General features: G+C 45.5%; 1 protein-coding gene across 2 annotated transcripts in view; it reads right to left on the bottom strand.

The window, feature by feature from the left end:
* The window catches only part of SLC12A2 (solute carrier family 12 member 2), a 117,610-nt gene extending 99,745 nt beyond the window's left edge, over nt 1-17,865 (bottom strand). Inside the window, exon 1 of one of the 2 annotated variants that reach the window (XM_030566993.1) lies at nt 16,939-17,865. In XM_030566993.1, the coding sequence (XP_030422853.1) occupies nt 16,939-17,577 (639 nt within the window). In that variant the 5' untranslated portion in view covers nt 17,578-17,865. The remainder of the gene's footprint in view (nt 1-16,938) is intronic. The other variant, XM_030566992.1, reaches the window with a different exon arrangement.
* Between the last annotated feature and the right edge of the window lie 1,558 nt (nt 17,866-19,423).

Below are 19,423 nucleotides of genomic sequence, written 5' to 3' on the forward strand. Positions count from 1 at the left end.
GAAATGTTTACAGACTGATGTTAGGGTCAGTTACAGACCACCAGATCAGAATAGAGAACAGGACAAATAGCTCTTTCAAGTTCTGTAACGGTATAAAGAAAAACGAATGTACATTATCATGGAGGATTTCAACCTGGGGTACACATGCTAGAGTTTTCATGCTGCTACTCCTTTGAGTTGCTTAAAAAATTAACAAGTTAGTAAACCCAACTCGGTAATTCTTCATTAGACTTCACTGTGATAGAGAATGATGAACTAAATACGAAATTATAAAGTAGCAATAGCCAGCGATCACAACCTAACTACATTTATGTGCCAACAGAATATAGTCTGAATCAGTATTTTCTATACTTGGCAGTTTGAAAAGGCCAATTTCCTGATGCTGAAAGGAATTGTGAATAAAAGTTTAAATAAAACAATGTGCATGATAATAGGAAGTTGTATAAATCCACAATTCCGGTGTCACTAAAGAAGGCTTCTTTGGTTAAAGAGAGAAGTGGAAGGACTAGAACTTTCACTCAAGAGTTTTAGTAGCCACTGAGATTGATGACCAATGGAAACAATCAATGGGTATGGGGGGACGGGGGAAACAGAGAAGGAACCAATATTACGAAAACCAAGAGTGCTAACAAGAACACCGACTTTTAAAACTCATCGGTGCCTCTAGGAATTCTTATTTTATTGAGAAATTGAAGCAGTACAAAAAGCTCCTGGCCAATTACATCATTCAAAAGCCACCAACACTTCCTAACCATGCTTCTGGTGATTGCTTCATTATTTACAGAGTCCCCAGTACCAAACTATCCTTTCAAAACAAAGTATTGTTTCACAGGAATCTGAGCTCCTCTTCTTAAACAATGCTTTTAAATACCCAAAGGCATTAAGGTAAAGCTCAATTCTCAACAGCTACAAATAAAACTGGGATGGTTTGACCATGTGACTTAATGCTTTATAAAGTCAAAACTACTGAGTGTAGTTAAGAGGATTTCACCTGACATATGTTCTTTACACATTGGTTTTAAGCCAAATGACTTGCACTAGGAACATTGCTAAACATTACAATTCATTTTGCTGGTCTCAGTTGTGATTAGTTTCTTTTCCTTTTTAAATGAAAGTGTAATGCGGTATTACAACAATATTGTCTCAGTCTCCTGAGCAGTCAGTAAGAAGTAGAGCAAAATCCACCAACTGATAAAAGCAAATGCAAAGAGTTGTCTGCAGTGACAGTGGACACGGTACCCAAATAAAAGTGATTTTTTAAGAGCTCACACTGTTCTTCATATTTGGCTCAATGAACATTAAAAGGTTTCCTTTCATCTAGGATATTAACTACGAGATGAGGTTTAGCAGCCATAGGACCAAAATCTTGGGTTTAGGCTACAATTTCCTCCCTACAACTACTTATTTAAAATACACTAGCAGACTTTTTACTTCATCTTTTGACCTCAGTTTCCACTGATTTAAAGATATTAACTTTGTGACATAAAGAACAACACTACTTTAAACTGACAGGAAACACTGCTTTGACTAAAATGAAGTGATTTTAAAATAGGCAGAGACATAAGAGCAATTATAAATTTAACACTTCAAATTTAAGTCAAAGGATCAACCAGCTACCATCTCTGTAATCAGCAAATATTTTTTGGCCCACAACTCAATGCCATTTTTAATAAAATGAGTATTAAGGATCCTCTTGTTTTAGAAACACAGGATACTTTACACTTAGTAGACATTTTTATTTAATTATTTCTAAAAGGAAAAAACAGTGATCAGTTTTTAGAAGTCCTGCTGGAAAAAATGCAAATGGATACTTAGTAAGTTTTCATCAAGCTGCTGAAATGGTGGTCCCACAAAGTTATTCAAGAACCTTGGCTCAAATGTTAAGTCAGTTGCTATTCATCCTAGTGGGATATCCAGACAAATTGCTACTCAGACACTGGGTCTTATAAGATGATAGTGCTGATGGTGAGGAAGAGTAATATAGGAGGCACCTAAGGAAAACTGCCCATTTAAATGCTCATTAGCGGATCCAACCAACCAACCAAGATGATAAAGGATTTTCCCTTCATTCTGGATACCATCTGTTTCTCTCCTACACAGAAAAGGACGTTAACAGTTCTCTCATTCTAGATTATCACTCATTTTCTACTTGACCTTTTTATATGAAACAGCAGCAAAGACTGCACACACTTAGAAGTCTGTCCTCCTTGCTGGCACTTCATCAAAAGTTATTCTGAAGCTGAATATCTCCTGTTGTAATTCCTTGTGAAAGCACTATGCGCTTAAAAAAAGCACAACACCCAGAAGAGATCATCCCAATGTTTAAAAAATAAGAGTTGGGAAGAAGAAGTAGATATATTTCATAAGGAATGCGGAGCTGACTGGCAGGCAGCTGAACAGAGAAAGAATCCAGAGGTGGTGGTAATAGACTATGGCCCTTCAAAAAAGTAAAAGGAAGTGAGATTAAATGTTATTTACCTGAAGATACTATCTTTGCCAGTTCCTTACTCCTGGGTCTTGGAGCCTTAGGAAAAGTTTGTCATTCATGCACTAAACTCTAGAATGTGATTCTTGAGTGCAGTGGCAGAGTATGACCAAAACCCAATGTCATGGTTTGGCTTGCCATCACTTCCCATGCCCTCTGAACATTTCTTCTTTATTACAGTCAGCAGAGGAGCTCTCACTAGAGACTGTGCTTCTTCAGCCATTACTCCAGCTTGTCAGAGTTCCAGGTGAACTCGGTTATTTTTTAACTGTCTTTTATCATCCCTTCTAGTCAAGTCTCAAACAGCTATACTAAACAGAGGCCAAAGCTTTTGAGTTCATAATGGTCGTGTTTTGACACCTATTCTCCCCCTCAATACACAATACAGAAACATTTTTGTTGTTTTCCACCTAACTTCTTGTTTCAGGGTGTTCCTCCTCTCACACACACACACACACACCAGGTTGTGGTTTTGTTTTGGGTTTTCTTTTTGGCATTTTCCTAATGCCTCATGAGATGCATTTTCTTTTGGATATTTCAACATCAGTCCCATCCCAGAGGTCAAGTGCAGGGCAAAAGCAAGGGAGTAGTGAGCTGCCACTCACAGTAGATTGTGCAAGTGTTCAAACTACAATCGCATATACTCCGCTGAGCTCAGATTCCCATCAGGGGGCCTCAAATGCCCTACTTGGCTTCTTGGACTGAGCTGCTTGGACTGGAGGCGGGAAGGGAAAAGAGTGTGGTCCTCTGCCAAGTGTTCCTCCTCACAGTAAATTATGCTGATCTTCATGATATGATCCTTCCCTTCATGCTTTGATCAGCAGTGAAACAGCTGATGCGGACATATCACTGGGCATCAGAGTCAAGATGAATACAAGAACAGACCTCTCAGTGCTGTTGTTTCAGGCTCAGACAGATATCACTGCATTATTTAGTCTTCAAAACAGGAACTGAGTAAATTTTCACAGCCACAGTCACAAAACACTTTTCCCTATGAAAGCTTAGATCTGGGAGAGCAAAGTGGCAGCTCAAAAGACGCGGTGAAATACAACACTGCTATATACTCCCCTTAGTCCTAATTAAAGCCTGACCTGTTCTCTGTACACCAGTATCAGGTATGCTATTCGGTTCAGCACCTATTTAAGCTCAGTAACTATCAAAGCATTTGGCACAAAAATTCCTGGATGGTCCAGTATACGAGTAACTTCTCTTCTTTTGCAAGTACTGTGTAGCATTAAAAAAAAAAAAAGGGAAGACTGCTTAGAACAGGGGTCGGCATGGTGTGCCGAGTCTTCGTTTATTCACTCTGATTTAAGGTTTCGCGTGCCAGTAATACATGTGAACGTTTTTAGAAGGTCTCTTTCTATAAAAGTCTATAATATATAATTAAACTATTGTGGTATGTGTAAGCAGAGTCAGGATAAGCTCTACCCTGACATCTGGTGGAAAGAATTTCAGAGAGTGTATTTGCATAGGCACGCCTACCCCATCCCAGGCTGCCGAGCTGTGGGACTGCTTTGTGACAGAAATGACTCAACCTCAGTTGGGTGGTACTTGCTAGACAAGGGACATAGGTTCCAAAACACAGTGAATTGAGAGAGGCTGGGGACAGGTATCTGTGCCTGGTGGTGCAGTCTCCTTGTGGAACCAGAAGCACCAGTTCCACCCCCTCCTCTCTCCACTGTGGAATATCAGAGTTGATTTTTTATTCCCTTAAGAATCTAGATACAGGTTACTGAGCTGAACTCACTTTGGGCTAATGGTGCACTAGCACTGGTGCACTATTAGCTGAGATCACTAAGAGTTGAAATCACTAAAGAGCTGAAATTACTGAGCTGAGAGCACTGAGTACTGTGCTAACTGGTGGGGGAGCCTGAAGCTATACTGCGGAACAGAGCAGCTGGCAGAGTGGAGCAGTTTGTGGGGACGGCTGGAGCGGATCATGGGACAGCTGGTGGAGCAGAGCAGAGTAGCTGTGGGACAGGGTGGAGCGGCCCACAGAGCGAGCAGAGCCAAGCAGTTTGCAGGGACAACTGAAGCAGCTCACGGGACAGCTGGTTGAGCAGAGCAGCTGATGGAGCGGAGCAGTTTGTGAGGACGGCTGGAGGAGCAGAGTGGAGCGGCTAGTAAAGTGGAGCAGTTCATGGAGAAGGCGGAAGCAGAACCCACGGAGAGGCAGGGCAGTTGGCCCCAGACCACGTAAGGTGCCCCTTTCTACCCAGACTGAGGGGAGGGACCTCTGCAGATAGACTCTCAAACTTTGGGGTTGCACTGACCCAGGACAGAGACTTTTGGATTGTGGGACTTTGGGGACTGTGGGTGATTTGGGGGTTGCTGGACTCAAGAGCCCAGGGAAAAAAGGACACAGCCCAATTCCCTGGGGTGGGTTTTTGCTCAAGCTTTGGTCTAGGAACTCTAGTTGAGGTGTTTTCCCAATTTAGTGCTTGTTGTTTATCTCATGTAATTAAACCTTTTCTGCTACACCGAGACTCTGTGCTTGCGAGAGGGGAAGCATTGCCTCTTTGAGGCACCTAGGGGCGTGTGTAAGATTTTCGCAGGTCACTGGGTGGGGGCTCGAGCTGGTTTGGCATTGTGTTATTGAAACGGAACCCCTGGATACTGAACCCGGCCCTTGTTGCTGCCAACTCAGAGGGGCAGAAGGGTTACATGTTTTAAAATGTTTCAGAAGCTTAGTTTAAAATTAAATTAAAATGCAGAACCCCCCGGACTGGTGGCCAGGACCTGGGCAGTGTGAGTGCCACTGAAAATCAGCTTGCGTGCCGCCTTCGGCGCACATGCCATAGGTTGCCTACCCCTGATTTAGAAGCTTCAAACCTTATCACCCAATGCACTAGAGAAAGAAAGAAAGAAAGAAAGAAAGAAAGAGAGAGAGAGAGAGAGAGAGAGAGAGAGAGAGAGAGACAGAGAGAGAGAGAGAGAGAGAGAGAGAGAGAGAGAGACCGATCAGCAAAACCTCCAAGCCCTGCTTGAGGCACCCAAGGGAGATTTTTTTGTAAGTCAGCATACAGCGAGGCTGAAAAGTTTCAAAGGCCAAAGCTCTGAAACTGACACATCAGGACTCAGTTCCAGTAAAGCCCACATCAGCACAGACCTCCCTTCCACGTCCCCATAATCCCAATTGTCTAACTGACACACTGAAATGCCCAGCATTAACACTGAGGACTCCGTTATGCATCTGCTTAGACACTTGGAGTCTGTGGTAGAAACTCCATATAACCGAATGAAGCACAGCCTTCTTACAAGAGGCTCACACATCAAGGAATCCTAATTTCAGCCTCCTGCATTCTCAAGCTTGGAGTGCAAAAGAGAACAAACAATTCAGGTCTCACTGGATGTTCCAGTGGAGAGTTAGGCTCTCTACATGCAGTCAGAATCCTTTTTTTGCCTTCATTGATGTTCACAGGTTGTTTTTTTTTGCGGTGGGGGGGGGGTGAGAATTCAGCATAAAAAGCTCAGCCCCAACATGCCAGTTCCTCTTACACTGCTGCTTCACAAACCACTTTCAAGGCTCCCCCTTGAATAGGGACAGGTTGAAGATAGTAACTCACCCTATTTGGACTTAAATGAATCGGAGGATCCTGATGTTAAATACATCCCTACCTGTAGGGGAACAGAGACCTTGATTTTACAAGGGAGGACCTCATCCTCCACCAAACCTCTCCCCAAATTCTTACCAAAGTTGCCCAAGATAATTGTTGACGCCAACATAATAATCTATAAGGGCCATAAATGAGGGACCCAGGAATCCCTATGAAATATTAATTGTGCCCTTACACCCATTTTGAATCAGGTGGTGAGAAAGTGTGACTGACTTCTCCCACATTTGCCTCAGTCCTGAAGGCAGACAAAGGGGAGAGAAATAAAGCCTACATGGCCAAAAGTCAGGCTGAGCTTTGTAAGAAAACCCCTATCCTGGTCAGTTCTCTCATTCTCAAAGGCACACGCCTGGCTCATCTTGAGGAATGGGCAATATTGGATACTATATATGGTGACAATGGACACACCCTCACCACTGAATGCTCAAAGATCTGCAAGCACTTGGGTCCCTAGAAAAGTTCCAGAGAAACTGGGTATCCACCTTAGATCAGAAAAAGGCTGTTTGGGGAGCATGTAGTGTTTTTACAAGAGGAAGACAAACACAGCATTGAATTTTCTAAGGCCTGCATCTCACCCCCGAGGTCCTTCCTTCCAGAGCAGGATACGATAGGTTTTGCATCAACTGGCTTCCAGCATTTACTGAGCCTTTAGTCAACACCATTACCTGGACCTTATTCTCAGCAGCAGACTGTAAGCCTTTTACTCCTGACAGTCCCCACTCAACTCAGACATACAGACATTAGGTTTCAGAAAGCCATCCTGACTGCATGCATTTCACTCCTCTCTCCCCGACCATATCTCCCTCTCAACACAAAAACCAAACAAACAAACAAACAAACAAAACAAACCACAATGTTTTTGTGTTTATCAATGCCAGGAAGAATTGGTGCAGGGAAATCCAATCTGGCCTGGCAAAGAGAAATCAAGGCAGTGCCACCAGGTGAAAGACAAAAGGGGATTTACTTTAGATATTTCCTGACATACAGAGCTCAGGAAACTGCATCAAGTATCTAGTCAAAAAAGTTCAAGGTCATTCCCCCAAGAACCATCACCCCTCTTCTGGATATAAGAGAATGACTGTGCATCCTCTGGACTTTGTAGATGCTTACAAGCATATAGAGATACTTCCTAAAACAGTAGGATTTGCTGTAAGGAGAACAGCACTGCCAGTTATGTCTTGCCTTTTAAGGTGGCTTAAGCTCTGCAATTTTTTTTTTAGATGCACTCTTATCCTGTGTAGATACTTGGACAATAGAGGAATTGGAGACAACACTCTGGTGAATGCTGAAATATCAATCTGTCTCTGCTGGGGTGCTGGAGTTGTTAGAATTCAAGACCGACTGCTGGGATTCTGGTAGTTATTGATAGGGCTCCATGTCTGTCAGAGGCTGAGGAAGTCATGGGATTCTGTGACTTTCTGCAACCACCATAACTTCTGCAGTGGCCAGTGGGCTGGCCCTGGGGCCAGCTCATCAGGTAGCCCCAGACACAGCCACACCAGTGGCTACTGGAGCTGTCATGGGACCAGCCACACCAGTAGCTGCTCAGGTGGCCCCAGGCAGCCAGCCCTGGATACTGCCCAAGCAGCAGCCGGTGTGCCTCCCCCTGGGGACTGCCTAAGTTGGCCCCAGGGCACATCCTCCACCTCTCAACCCTAGCAGCGTCTCTCTCAGCAACAGCTCCCTCCAGAGACCTCCCAGAGTAGCAGCCCCTTCAGCTAAAATTTAGTCAGGGATTTTTATAGTACAAGTCATGGTCAGGTCACGGGCTTTTATTAAAAATACTCATGACTAAATCATAGCCTTAATTATTGGAATACAAACCCTTCCAAGTAGTTTTTATGGCAGATCACTATTAAAAGGTTTTGAAGTGGACTTTGAGGTCCTAATGGAAGAAAACAGTACAAGGACTTTCACACCACATCTGGCTAATGGACTCTAAGCCTCGTTAGCATGGTAGGAGACAAGAGGCAATATTTAATTTGAAATCCATTCTTAACACACCTCTCGTCCAGACTGTAGTGATGACAGATTTGTCCATCATGAGAGGAACTATGAATACGGAACACCACACACTGAGAACATGGTCTATCCAGAAACAGTAGTTGCACATCAGATGTCCTGAAAATGCAAGCAGTCTAAGAACCTTTAGAGACCTACTATTACAAAAGGTGGTCCTGGTTCAAGTAAACAGACAGAGAGACATCAAGTCGCACCTCTTGGCAGCCCTGCAGGCACAGGAAAGAGCTTTATTTTATAAGATGTTCCAAGCTGCCACATACATGGCAGAGAAGATCATCATGCAATTGATATTACCGATTCTTACTGGTGGTCCATAGATAAGAAAGAGTCAGCACAGCTTTGACTAGTCAGGGATAGCAGAGATGAGTTTCTTTACTACTCATTGCTACCAGTTGTCAATCATCTCACGGCATGAAGGAGACCACATTAGCAAAGAATGTCTTCACCTATATATTTCCTTTCCACTGGCCCAACTCACAGCATAGATCCTAAAATACTCAGCAGATAAAAAAAAAACCTCAGTGACCGTATATTGACAGGCCCAGACAGATTTTCAACTGTTACAGACAGCTAAAGGCAATCCCATCAACCTGAGAATGTGGACTCAGATCCCTCAACTAGGGTATTAGCCCAGCCCAGGGACTCTCTCTATGACAAGATAGAGATCATTAAGCATAAAGGGGAGAGATAGCTCAGTGGTTTGAGTATTGACCTGCTAAACCCAGGGTTATGAGCTCAATCCTTGAGGGGCCATTTAGGGATCTGGGGCAAAAATCAGTACTTGGTCCCACTAGTGAAGGCAGGGGACTGGACTCGATGACCTTCAAGGTCCCTTCCAGTTCTAGGAGATAGATATATCGTCATATGTTATATCATCATATGTTAATTTTCAAAAGTGTTTAAATAACTTGGAAGCCTAAATTCTCTCACTGATTTTCAGTGGCACTTGGGTACTTTTGAAAATGTTACCCGCCAACTCCAAGACTACTGCCATTTTCAAGGTCATCTTCCATATGAACCTGTAACACCAAAAAGAGAAGGTTTGCAGGGAGATACAATCAGGCCCAAGGGGACTCCTACTTCAGGGGTTCTCAACCTTTTTCTTTCTGAACACCCTACCCTAATATGCTATAAAAACTCCATGGCCCAGCTGTGCCACAAACAATTGTTTTTCTGCATATAAAACCCAGGGCAAGCACTAGAGAGGTAGCAAGCAGGGCAATTGCCCAGGGCCCATGACACAGGGAGCCCTGTGAAGCTAAATTGCATAGGCTTCAGCCCCATGTGATGGGGCTTTGGCTTTCTGATCTAGGACCCAGCAAGTTTAATGCCAGCCCTGCTTGCCAGACCCCCTGAAACCTGCTCACAGCCCCCAGGACCCAGGTTGAGAACGATTGCTCTACTTGGCTCACAAAGACTGCTGGTTCTCTACCTGCAATCCCAACTGAAAGTCTAACTGCATCTTAGTTCGACGGCTATTACAGATTAACCAGACATAGACCAACACTTTAGCAACCCCGGCCATCAAGTTAATACACGGATTGACATTTTTGTTGTTTTTAAACAAAAACTTCCTATGTCAGATTATTAATGTGATCCTGACAAAGTTGATGAAAGTTTATATTGCTCCATTCAGTCCCTCAAACTCAGGTTTCTTCTACGAAGGTCAGTTTTCTGGTGATAGAAACTTTAGGGTCTTAGTTTCTCTCAATCAGAGCTATTTACCAAGTTACCTTATGCCAGATTATAGGATAAGAAAATGCTGCAGACTCATCCAAAAGACTCTCCAGAGGTAGTGTTGGAAATACACATTAACTCGTGTTTTAAAAACAAAAAACAAAAACCCAAAGTGGTACTTCTTCCATGCTTTGCCAACAAAGTAAGTTCTACCAATGTGAGACATCACTCATAGAAGATCGAGTGGATATCCAAAAATACATGTTCTCTTATCTCAGGTTCCCTTCACTGGAGTCCAAATACATGCATGGTCTTTATGGAGTGGTCTTCCTCAGGGCATCGTATGAACCACTGAGCTTCTTCTGCTTCACTTCCCTTTGAGGGAGCTCAGATGCACTACTTGACCCTGTGGATAGGTCTAGGCCAGAATTTAAACACACAAAGGTTAGCGAATGTTGGCTAACTTGAGCCAGCCATAGGCGTTTAATTGAGGTGTAGCCATAGTGTGTTAGGCTCCCCTTTTTTCCCAACCCTACTCAAGAAGGGACGTACTTTCTCAAGCCCATTTAATCAGTGGTGCCAAAAAATGCTGTTACAGCATATTGTGCAGATCTTGATACCATGAACTTCCCGCATTTGCTACACACTCTGATAAGCAGGAAGTCAACAATGTTGATATTCCTGCTTGTGAGAGTGTGTAGCAAATGCAGGAAGTTCATGGTATGAAGATCTGCACAATATGCTGTAACAGCATTTTTTGTGAGAGGTATCCTCATTAGCACCTATGAGATGAATGGAATAATTTGCACGCCTTAGAACTATTGTTTCAGGTTCTGCAAATACAGACAGATGTGACTTCATTCATTAGCCTTAAATGTGACCCAAGTGTATCTCAGTGACCATAACAGCAGAGAGAGACCTTTTGTTAAAGAGTTAGAGTGTGGAAAACAAGAGAATGAACGAGTTGCCTGTATTCTGTAGTGTTACATACCAGTTAAGCCCTGATAACCCTACTGTCTTGTCAATATTCTTTCCACACCCATACTATTGATATTCCTAAGAGGACCATCTCTAAACAGATGTCTAATTGTACTTCACAGTGCAAGGATCCGGCTGGCCTGAAACTAGAAGGCCATTGTTAAGGCTCAATGAGTTGACGCAAAACTGCCCCTTTGAATTGTTTCAAAGATGTTTCCACATAAATGTCTCTAAAGTTTAGCTGCATGGTCCTCTCAGTGCATTTAGAACATTGTTGGCTTTGACTTCCAGAAGGGGATCTTGTTTCAAGCTCATTTTTCTTTTGAGATATCCCTCATGCTTACCATGCAGAAGTGAGAATCCTACAGAGACAATGGCCCTGATTTTCATGGCATGCTACTCTTACAGTGCTGCAGCTGCACCAGTATATTTGTGACGACACTAAGAGCTTCTCTCATTGGTGCAGGTACTCCATTTCCCTGAGAGGCAGTATCTATGTTGACGGGAGAAGCCCTCCCATCAATGTAGCATTGCTACACCAGGAGTTTGGTCAGTATAACTGCATCACTTGAGGGGGGTGGATTTTCCACATCCCTGACTGACAGAGTTATACCAACACAAGTTTGCAGTGTAGACTGAGAAGCAATAATGAACAGCAGCCCTAACACTGGCAGATCCAGCCACCCAAGGATTCCCCCCTGGTGAATGTGGCTGGAAGTCACTTTTGCCTCCACTTCAAAATCTGTACCAAAAATAATTTGGCCAAGCTGGTGAATCTTATGTAAAGAGGGGAATGTTATTGTCCAATTCTGCTTCCCTGATACTGTTACAATGCCAGATTCCCACTTATCCACCCAACTGCCCCTCTGAATTTGTAGGCGTTTCCTTTCTCCTCTCCCCACACTATTTTCATTATAGGCATAATTTTGCTATCCTGTTGATAATCTTTAACTTATTCTTTCCCCTTAGAGCTTTGCCCCTTAGCCAAAGGAACAGAATAGAATGTTCAAAAAGCAGCATTTATACTTGCTAGAGAGTAGAGAATGGCTATCAGAAGAAGGTTTGGCTCACAAGCTACCCAGTTACTACTGCCTTCAAGGGTCAAACAAGGGGCACTAAGAAGCTGGAGTACTTCATGTGCTGCATTAAAAACTAAGTTATTTCTCTTAAAGTTTTAACTATTAGGATGTTATACTACTGCTTCATCTACATTTAAAAGTTAGATCAATATAGCTACATTGCTCAGAGTAGGGGAAAATTTCACACTGTAAGTACTGTAGTTAGGTTGACCTAATCCCCAGTGAGACGTGGCTAGGTCGATGGAAGGATTCTTCTGTCAACCTAATTACCACCTCTCAGAGTTAGTTTAACTACAGGGATGGAAAAAACCCTTCCATCAATGCAGAAGCATCTACACTATGGTGCTACAGTGGCACAGCTGTGCCAATGGAACGTATACCTAGATGAAGTTATAAATATATTTATGTACAGTCACGGTAATCCGTCACCTGCAATACCATGTAGTTTTGAGTACCCTTAACTGGAGATGTTCAAGTTCTGGAAGAGGGGTAACCAAAAACTGTATTATAAGCATGATAAGTCTTCATCTTAGAATTTAGAACATCTCTCACAACCAACTTCCCCTCCCTCTCCCACTCCCCTTCTCCCCCCAGTGGCATATACGTAACAGAACTAACTCTTACATGGTTTTAAAGAAAGCCACAGAGAAAGTCAGACAACACCAAATGGATCCACAGAACAGAACTGCTCTGCAGTTTTCTTCTCACTCTTCCTGCCCCACCCCCAAATAACCTCTCATTTCAATTCTAGACCTCTGTTCAACAGGGACTGGCACTTACGATAAGCAGCATTTTAGCGATAGGAGAAATAACTTCAGGGCTCTCATGCCTGTCCCTCTACGTAACAGCCTATAGTAGTAACTCAGGGGAAGAAACTGTTTTAAAGGATCAAGTCACTAATCAGATCAGCAAAGGACAGACTGATCCACCCAAAGTTGAGCTTGGCTATGTCACCCACCCTCTGACTGGTCTCTATCTGAGCACAAAAGCCTGACAAATTCAGCATGTGGCACCCTATACGTTCATTTCAATATGAGACCTCAAATACCAGGGTTTTGGAGCGGAGCCCGGAGCTGGAGCACAGACCAGTAGGTTTTATGCCCGGAGCTGGAGCAGAGCAATTCAAAAATTTGATTGCTCCAAATCCCTGTGGAATACAACAGAGAGCAACTGATCCATGTGAAATTTACTAATTCCTAGCACTCACTCCCCCAGTGATGAGCTGTTTCCAACTTCAAATACCCCAAATTACATCAAGCCTCTGTTTCCATTAGTAGAAAGTTATGCTGATCAACTCAAGTATCATCCAGATGCCAAACCAGTGCAACTGTTCAAACAAAACATATGAATTTTATACAACAAACAGTTTCAGGTACTACATTTTTACCCCCCTCCCTCAGTCACACAAATTATAAAAACCACAAAAAAAGACTTTTAAAATGTGTCTTCCTCCACCGAGTGATCTATACCAGACCCACACAAGCAAAAAAGGAAAGAATGAAAACGATACGAAGTATTGTAAAATACAATAAACTAAACTAAGACAAGACAAGACCATTTCTCCCCCTCATCTTTCAATTAGAAGTAACACACCAATACTGGCCGCAAGACTACCAGCGCAGTAGACAGACTCATGCTATTATGGTTCAAACCTGCACACTAAAAACAGCAGTGTGGACACTGATGCACAGCAGACACTCACGCTAGCCACCTAAACTTGGACTCACCTGACCTCCTAGGTCTATCTCCACCAGTGCAACAAATGTCAACACTTAACACACTAGCTTAAGCCCCACTAGTGCAAGTCTGTTTATCCAAGCCAAGAGGCTTGCTCTCAGCTGTAGTGTAGACATACCCAGAAGGCACAATGACAATTTACATCAGCTACACTACTAAGTCTTTTCCATGTCCATATGTATATGAAAATAGTTACAGTTATTGTGAGAATCACAAGTTATAATTTTTAACTGTATTAGATTAATATAACTTTTGTATTACAAAAACGCTGGAGAACTTCCTTCACTGACTGCATGTTCGAATGTGCAGATATAATAAAAGCATTCTCTAGTAGTCTGAACCTACGACTGGAAGTCAGAAGCACCTGAAGGGGGGGGAGGGAGAGTGAGGAGGAGGAGGCTGTTTATTTTCATAAGGTTAAAAAAAAATGGACAACAGCTGAAATTGACAAGGCTATTTGTGCCATCTGTTTCTAAACTCGACACCCCAATGATTTAAGAAATGGCAGCATTGTGTGGCCTCCAGATGGGTATATAATAGAAATACCACAACTACATGCTTCAGGAGATGTAAAGACAGAGGCACTAGATGCAGTTATACATAACAAACACATGTATTTAGAATGCCCAAATTCCTTTATCAGGCAAACTACTTCTGTCAGACTTACCCTCACCGTTTCATTTTTCATCTCTCTAAAATTAAGAATACTGCCCTACCTGACAGGAGAGTTGAGAGGATTTACTTGCTACTATCTATCAGGTGCTTTGAGGGTGAAGCACATTGAAGAGTTAAATATTATTCAATGTGCAGCATTCCAATTATAACAATAATCTTTTCATATATTTGTAATACCAGATTGTTCAAAATTAGAGGAAAACACATATTACGCTTACTTTTTCAAACACACAACTTATTATTTCTGTATCAAGTTTCTTTACAGACACTTCTCTACACCAAAGAACATATCCATGACAAGTTTTAAAATTATTGTGTTTTTGTTTTTGGTTTTTAAAAGCAAAGCATCAAAATAATAAGTGGTTAAGTTGTGAAGTACTATCTACCCACATATACCCTTGCTGCCTCCCTGTCTCCCACCCCGGACCAAGATAACTCAGGTAGAGTTTTACTAAGCTTCCTAATAAATGGGTTTGTTCTAAACAAGCATGATCCCTGAAACATGCAAAGTTTCACCCGAAAATGTAGCTTAAAGAAGTTGAAAAGCTCATGAAGTCATAGGCTTCGAATTAAATTCCTTCTTCAATTGCTATTCTGTAAATCAAAGCTGTGAAATCCTGTCGAAACTCTGAGGTTCAAATTCTAAATTTTATGGTTTAAATTATCTTGGATTGTGATGCAAACAATATTTAAGCACCATCCCTCTTCCCATCCTCCCCAAAAAGTTTTTTCCCCAGCCATGTTGGATCAATGCCAGATACTGCACGCACATACAAAAACACACTCTATATGTTGTATACCTGAAAGAAACAAAAACAGTGGTAAATGGCCACTCATGTTCCACATTAATTTATAAACAGGATTCTAAGGGAGAGAAACAGGAATGAGATAAGACAAGAAAGATGATAGGAACAACAGAAATGTTTAATTGCTACCGATTAGATAGAAAATACACAAAGTTAAATTTTATGAAGGAAACAGAAAAATATCACATTTCAAAGAAGTGTGTTAGCATTTACATTTGACACATGGAAACTTGAGCACTTTTGGTGATACAGTGGTCTATTTAAGTGGCTCTAAATTCAAAAGGTTTCAATAGGACTCAACAAACCTGCTCTGAACTGCATGAAACACAGCAGTTGCCTCTTCCCACTACCTTGTGTCAAACTGTTTGACTCTATCTATTTTTTATGATGTTATGACTTGAGAATTATACCATATAATTTGTTCACAATGTGTGTTACTCCTACTAATCTTAGCAGGAGTTATGTAGTGCATGCAATGAGAATTTTTAAATTAAGTAGTTAGAATTCAGAAGGAAGTAGATCAATGATGCAGACTATATGAGCTAGTGTCAAATACAATGCAGCATGGATTTAAAACAGGCTAAGCTCTAAATTAATTTAGGTGAAATTCCATTAGAAATATTTGAGAAAAGGAAATAGCTTTGTGGTATGCAGTAATCAGTAGTACAAAGGGGAAAAAGTTACTGAAGACAAAACAATGCTATTAAGCACAAGTGCTAATACAAAGCATTGAGAGCTAGGATGAAAAGAGGTCAGAACACACGTTTCTTTATTTTTAATCTCCAAAGAGTCTTAACAAAAAGTAATCTACTTTTGCTAAGTTTTACCTAGATCAGAAAGTGTTTAATTAGTATTTAAAATTTTAAAAAAAGTCTCTATCCCATGTCCACACGCCAACCAAGCAGCAAGTTTCATTCACCAAGATATCATCATCTGAAGATATTCAGAGATTACAAAGCCAGAATGAGCCATTGTTATAATTTAGTCTGACCCCAGTACAGACCAGACCATAGAACTTCCCTTGATTTCTGTTTGAACTGGAGTATCTCTTTTAGAAGAGCGCATCTATACACTATGCAGAAGCTTTAACTATTATGTCTCCAGCAACACACTGACTACTCCAAAAGGTGGCAGAAGCTTACAGTACTGAGTGGCAGAAGCTTACAGTACTGAGTTTAAGTCTTGTTATATCTAGTACCCAATAGAATTTAAAGGAACTTGCAAAGAAGATAGACAAGGAAGACTCAATTACAATAATGAAACTGACTTCTCCTCTGCCAAACACCGTTAAATTCAAAATAAGGGGTAAAGAGTGTTCCAGGTAAGCTCTTCTATTTTTTGTGTAAGGAAGGAGAGTAGAAGCAGCTTTGATGATTTTACACTCCCACTTTGGAAAGTGAATCGCTTACTTGTTTACCTTTTCCCTATCTACCCGATCATAGATTATCCTCTCAGTTGCAATAAAATCATTACATGTATAGCTGTGACTAGTTCCTATTGCTCGGTGTCCCAATTCCTGCACACCTTTATATCGCTGAGTGGCAAGTTATTGCTGTTTCCGTTTTCCTCCCAATACAAATCTACATTTATCTCAAGCCGGCTCGTGGACAACGGGAACAGACACAGGGGAGTGTGTGTGAGTGTGTGTGGGGGGGTCTTCTAGTTGTTTTTCCGTCGGCCAAATTCAGACGGGGGGGGAGGCAAAGGCCTCCTATTTAAACCCAGCGGTCCCTGCTCAGCGCAGATCTGAGTTATCTGGCCCCCACGTGGGAAGAGGAAGGAAGCGGAGCTACTCTAAGCACGGGCACCATCAGGGCTCTGAAGCACCAGGTAGATGAATGGAGATGCCCGCAGTCTCTTACCTTGTCTAACTCATCGTGCAGCTCGGCCAGGCTGGGCCGGATTAGCTTCTCGCCCAGCTCGGCGGCCGTGTGCCGGTAGTGGTCTATCCTGGGCACGGCGTCCATGGTGTTGTGGCCGAAGGTGCGCAGGTAGTAGGTGTTGGTGTGAGTATCATAGTAGTAGTGGTGATGCCCGCCGCCCCCGGAGTGGAGGCTACCCTCGCTCAGCACCGTGTCGCCCCCGTTCTGGAAGTTGACCCCGCCGCCCTCCAGGCCCCCGCCGTGCTCGGCCGGGCTCTCATCACCGGCCGATGGGTCCACAAAGTTCACCCGAAACCTGCCCTTGGCTTCCTCACTGCCCTTCGCCGCCGCGGCGCCCTGCCCGGCAGGTTTCTGGGGTTGGTCCGCCGCCGCCGCCGCCCGGCCAGCGCCCTCTGCCACCAGATCCACCTGGAAGCGGCTCTGGCTCGGACCCAGCGGTCTGCACAGCGCATCCCCGGCCGCTGCCGCCGGAGACAGCCCCGCTTCGGGCTCAGCGCCTGCAGCCGGCACATCCCCTTCGCGAGCCGGCAAACGTGACGTTTCCTCAGCGCCTCCCCCAGCTGCTATCGCCTGCTGCTGCTGCCGGGTGGAGCCAGACGGCGGCTGTTTCCCCTCCATATCTCCAGCTCAGGCTGCAGCAAAGGAGCGACAGTCCCGGTTGCCTCTGAAACCCGAGCGGCGGCTCAGCTGCTTTAAATGTCCAACCACCAGCCGCGCTGCCCCCAGAGCACGCAACGCGCCGCGCCCGCCTCCCCTCTTCGCCTCTCCCCTCCCTCCGCCGCAGCGCCAGGTGATGATGCTGCTGCTGCCGAGGCGGCTCTTCTGTCTCGTCCGCCCGCAACAAGCCCCTGACCCCGGCGAGAGGGGCAGTAACCGCCGCCTTGCTGCGCGCTCCGCACCGGCACCCCGCGCGGGGCCAGCGACCCCCGTCCCCGACCAGGGTCCCGGCTGGGGAAACACGCGGTGCCCGCTCCCCACGGAGCCGCCCTGACGCCGGCGAGCCCGACACCCGAGCAAGGGCCCCACGCGCGGCACTGACACCCCGAGCAGGAGGCGGAGCGGCGCTCGCTCAGATACCAGGCACTGACAGCGCCGCGCTGCGAGCAGCCGGCAGAGCGGGCCGGGCTCAGCCAATCGCTGCACCGCGCCGCGGCTCGGGGCTGGGTCTTTAAAGCGCCACGAGGCCGGGCTGGCGGCGTAAGTGGCTCCTTTCCAGTCCCTTCCCTCGGGGGCTGCTGGCGGCCCGTTCACTGGGACTCGCTCGCCTTCGGCTCCAACGAGCCTGGCTCCGCTTCCCTTCCCGGAGCGGGTGCGGCAGCGGGGGGGCGCCGCCTGTCTCAGAGGCTCCTCCTGCACCGCCCTGCCGGCCGCGTTGCGGCGGGAGGAGACACCGCGCTCTGGGGCGGATGCTAGCGCCGCTACTGCTGCATCCGCCGCCTCCTCGGAGGGCGTGGGGAGGCTGCAGGCTGCGATCGCGCTGCCCCGGCTGCGGCACCCTGGGGCCTAGCGTCACGCTCGCCCGCTCCCCTGGTTTGAAAGTTATCAGCGCGCCGGCTCTGAGTCTGCAGCCTGCGGCGCGGTGGGAGATCTCGCGAGAAGAGCCGGAGGCGAAGCTCTTGGGGCGACGGGGAGGTGCGGGCTACCCGAGGCGGGCGGGGGCTGGAGGCGTTGGGGGGATGCTGAGCAGCAGGAGCCTGGGGGTTACAGTAATTACTGCGGTTTTCCATGTTCACTCTACCCTTCTTCCGCCTGTGGGGCGGGAGGGGTCCTCACAGGGGCGGCTCTAGGGATTTTGCCGCCCCAAGCACGGCAGGCAGGCTGGCCCCGCAGTCGCCCGAAGCACGCGCTTGGCGTGCTGGGGCCTAGAGCCGCTCCTGGGTTCTCACCAGGAGCGCTTCCACCCACTTCAGAGGGGCAGTGTGGGGGCTGAGAGCCCAGGCGCCCACCTCCCTGCACAGCTCCCGACTCAGTGCTGCTGGAACACTTTATAGTGGGGGTGCTCAAAGCCAGCTAACCAAACTGTAAAGCAAGGGGCCCCAAACTCCCCCCCTTGTTTGTGCCTCCCCCCCCCCAAGAACTGGGTCTGGGAGCGGGGGTGGGGGAGATGTTGACAGAGGTAAGGGGGCCAGCAGCTGGGACTCCAGGTGGAGGTGAGTAGCAGCTGGGACTCTGGGCACAAGCTGAGGATGCTCCTGCACTCTTAGTTCCTATGCCTGTGTCCCCACTGAGTGCCCAGCTCCCCCCAGGGCTCTCAGCTCTGCTCCCTGCTAGAAGCACAGCTACCCGCAGGGCTCTCTGCTCTGTGCTGCTGAGAACTAGAAGACTGCTCAGGCTCCCTACTGTCACCCAGGCTCAAAGCCTAGCTGCCCCACCCCCCCAGGCTCTCGACTTCCAGCTCCCAGCAGGGAACCAGGAAACTGGTGCAGCTGGGCTCAGTGTGGAGCAGGGATCCAGGAGCCCGGGG

The sequence above is a fragment of the Gopherus evgoodei genome, chromosome 6 (genome assembly GCF_007399415.2).
Source record: "Gopherus evgoodei ecotype Sinaloan lineage chromosome 6, rGopEvg1_v1.p, whole genome shotgun sequence".
In the NCBI taxonomy this organism is placed as follows: Eukaryota; Metazoa; Chordata; order Testudines; family Testudinidae; genus Gopherus; species Gopherus evgoodei.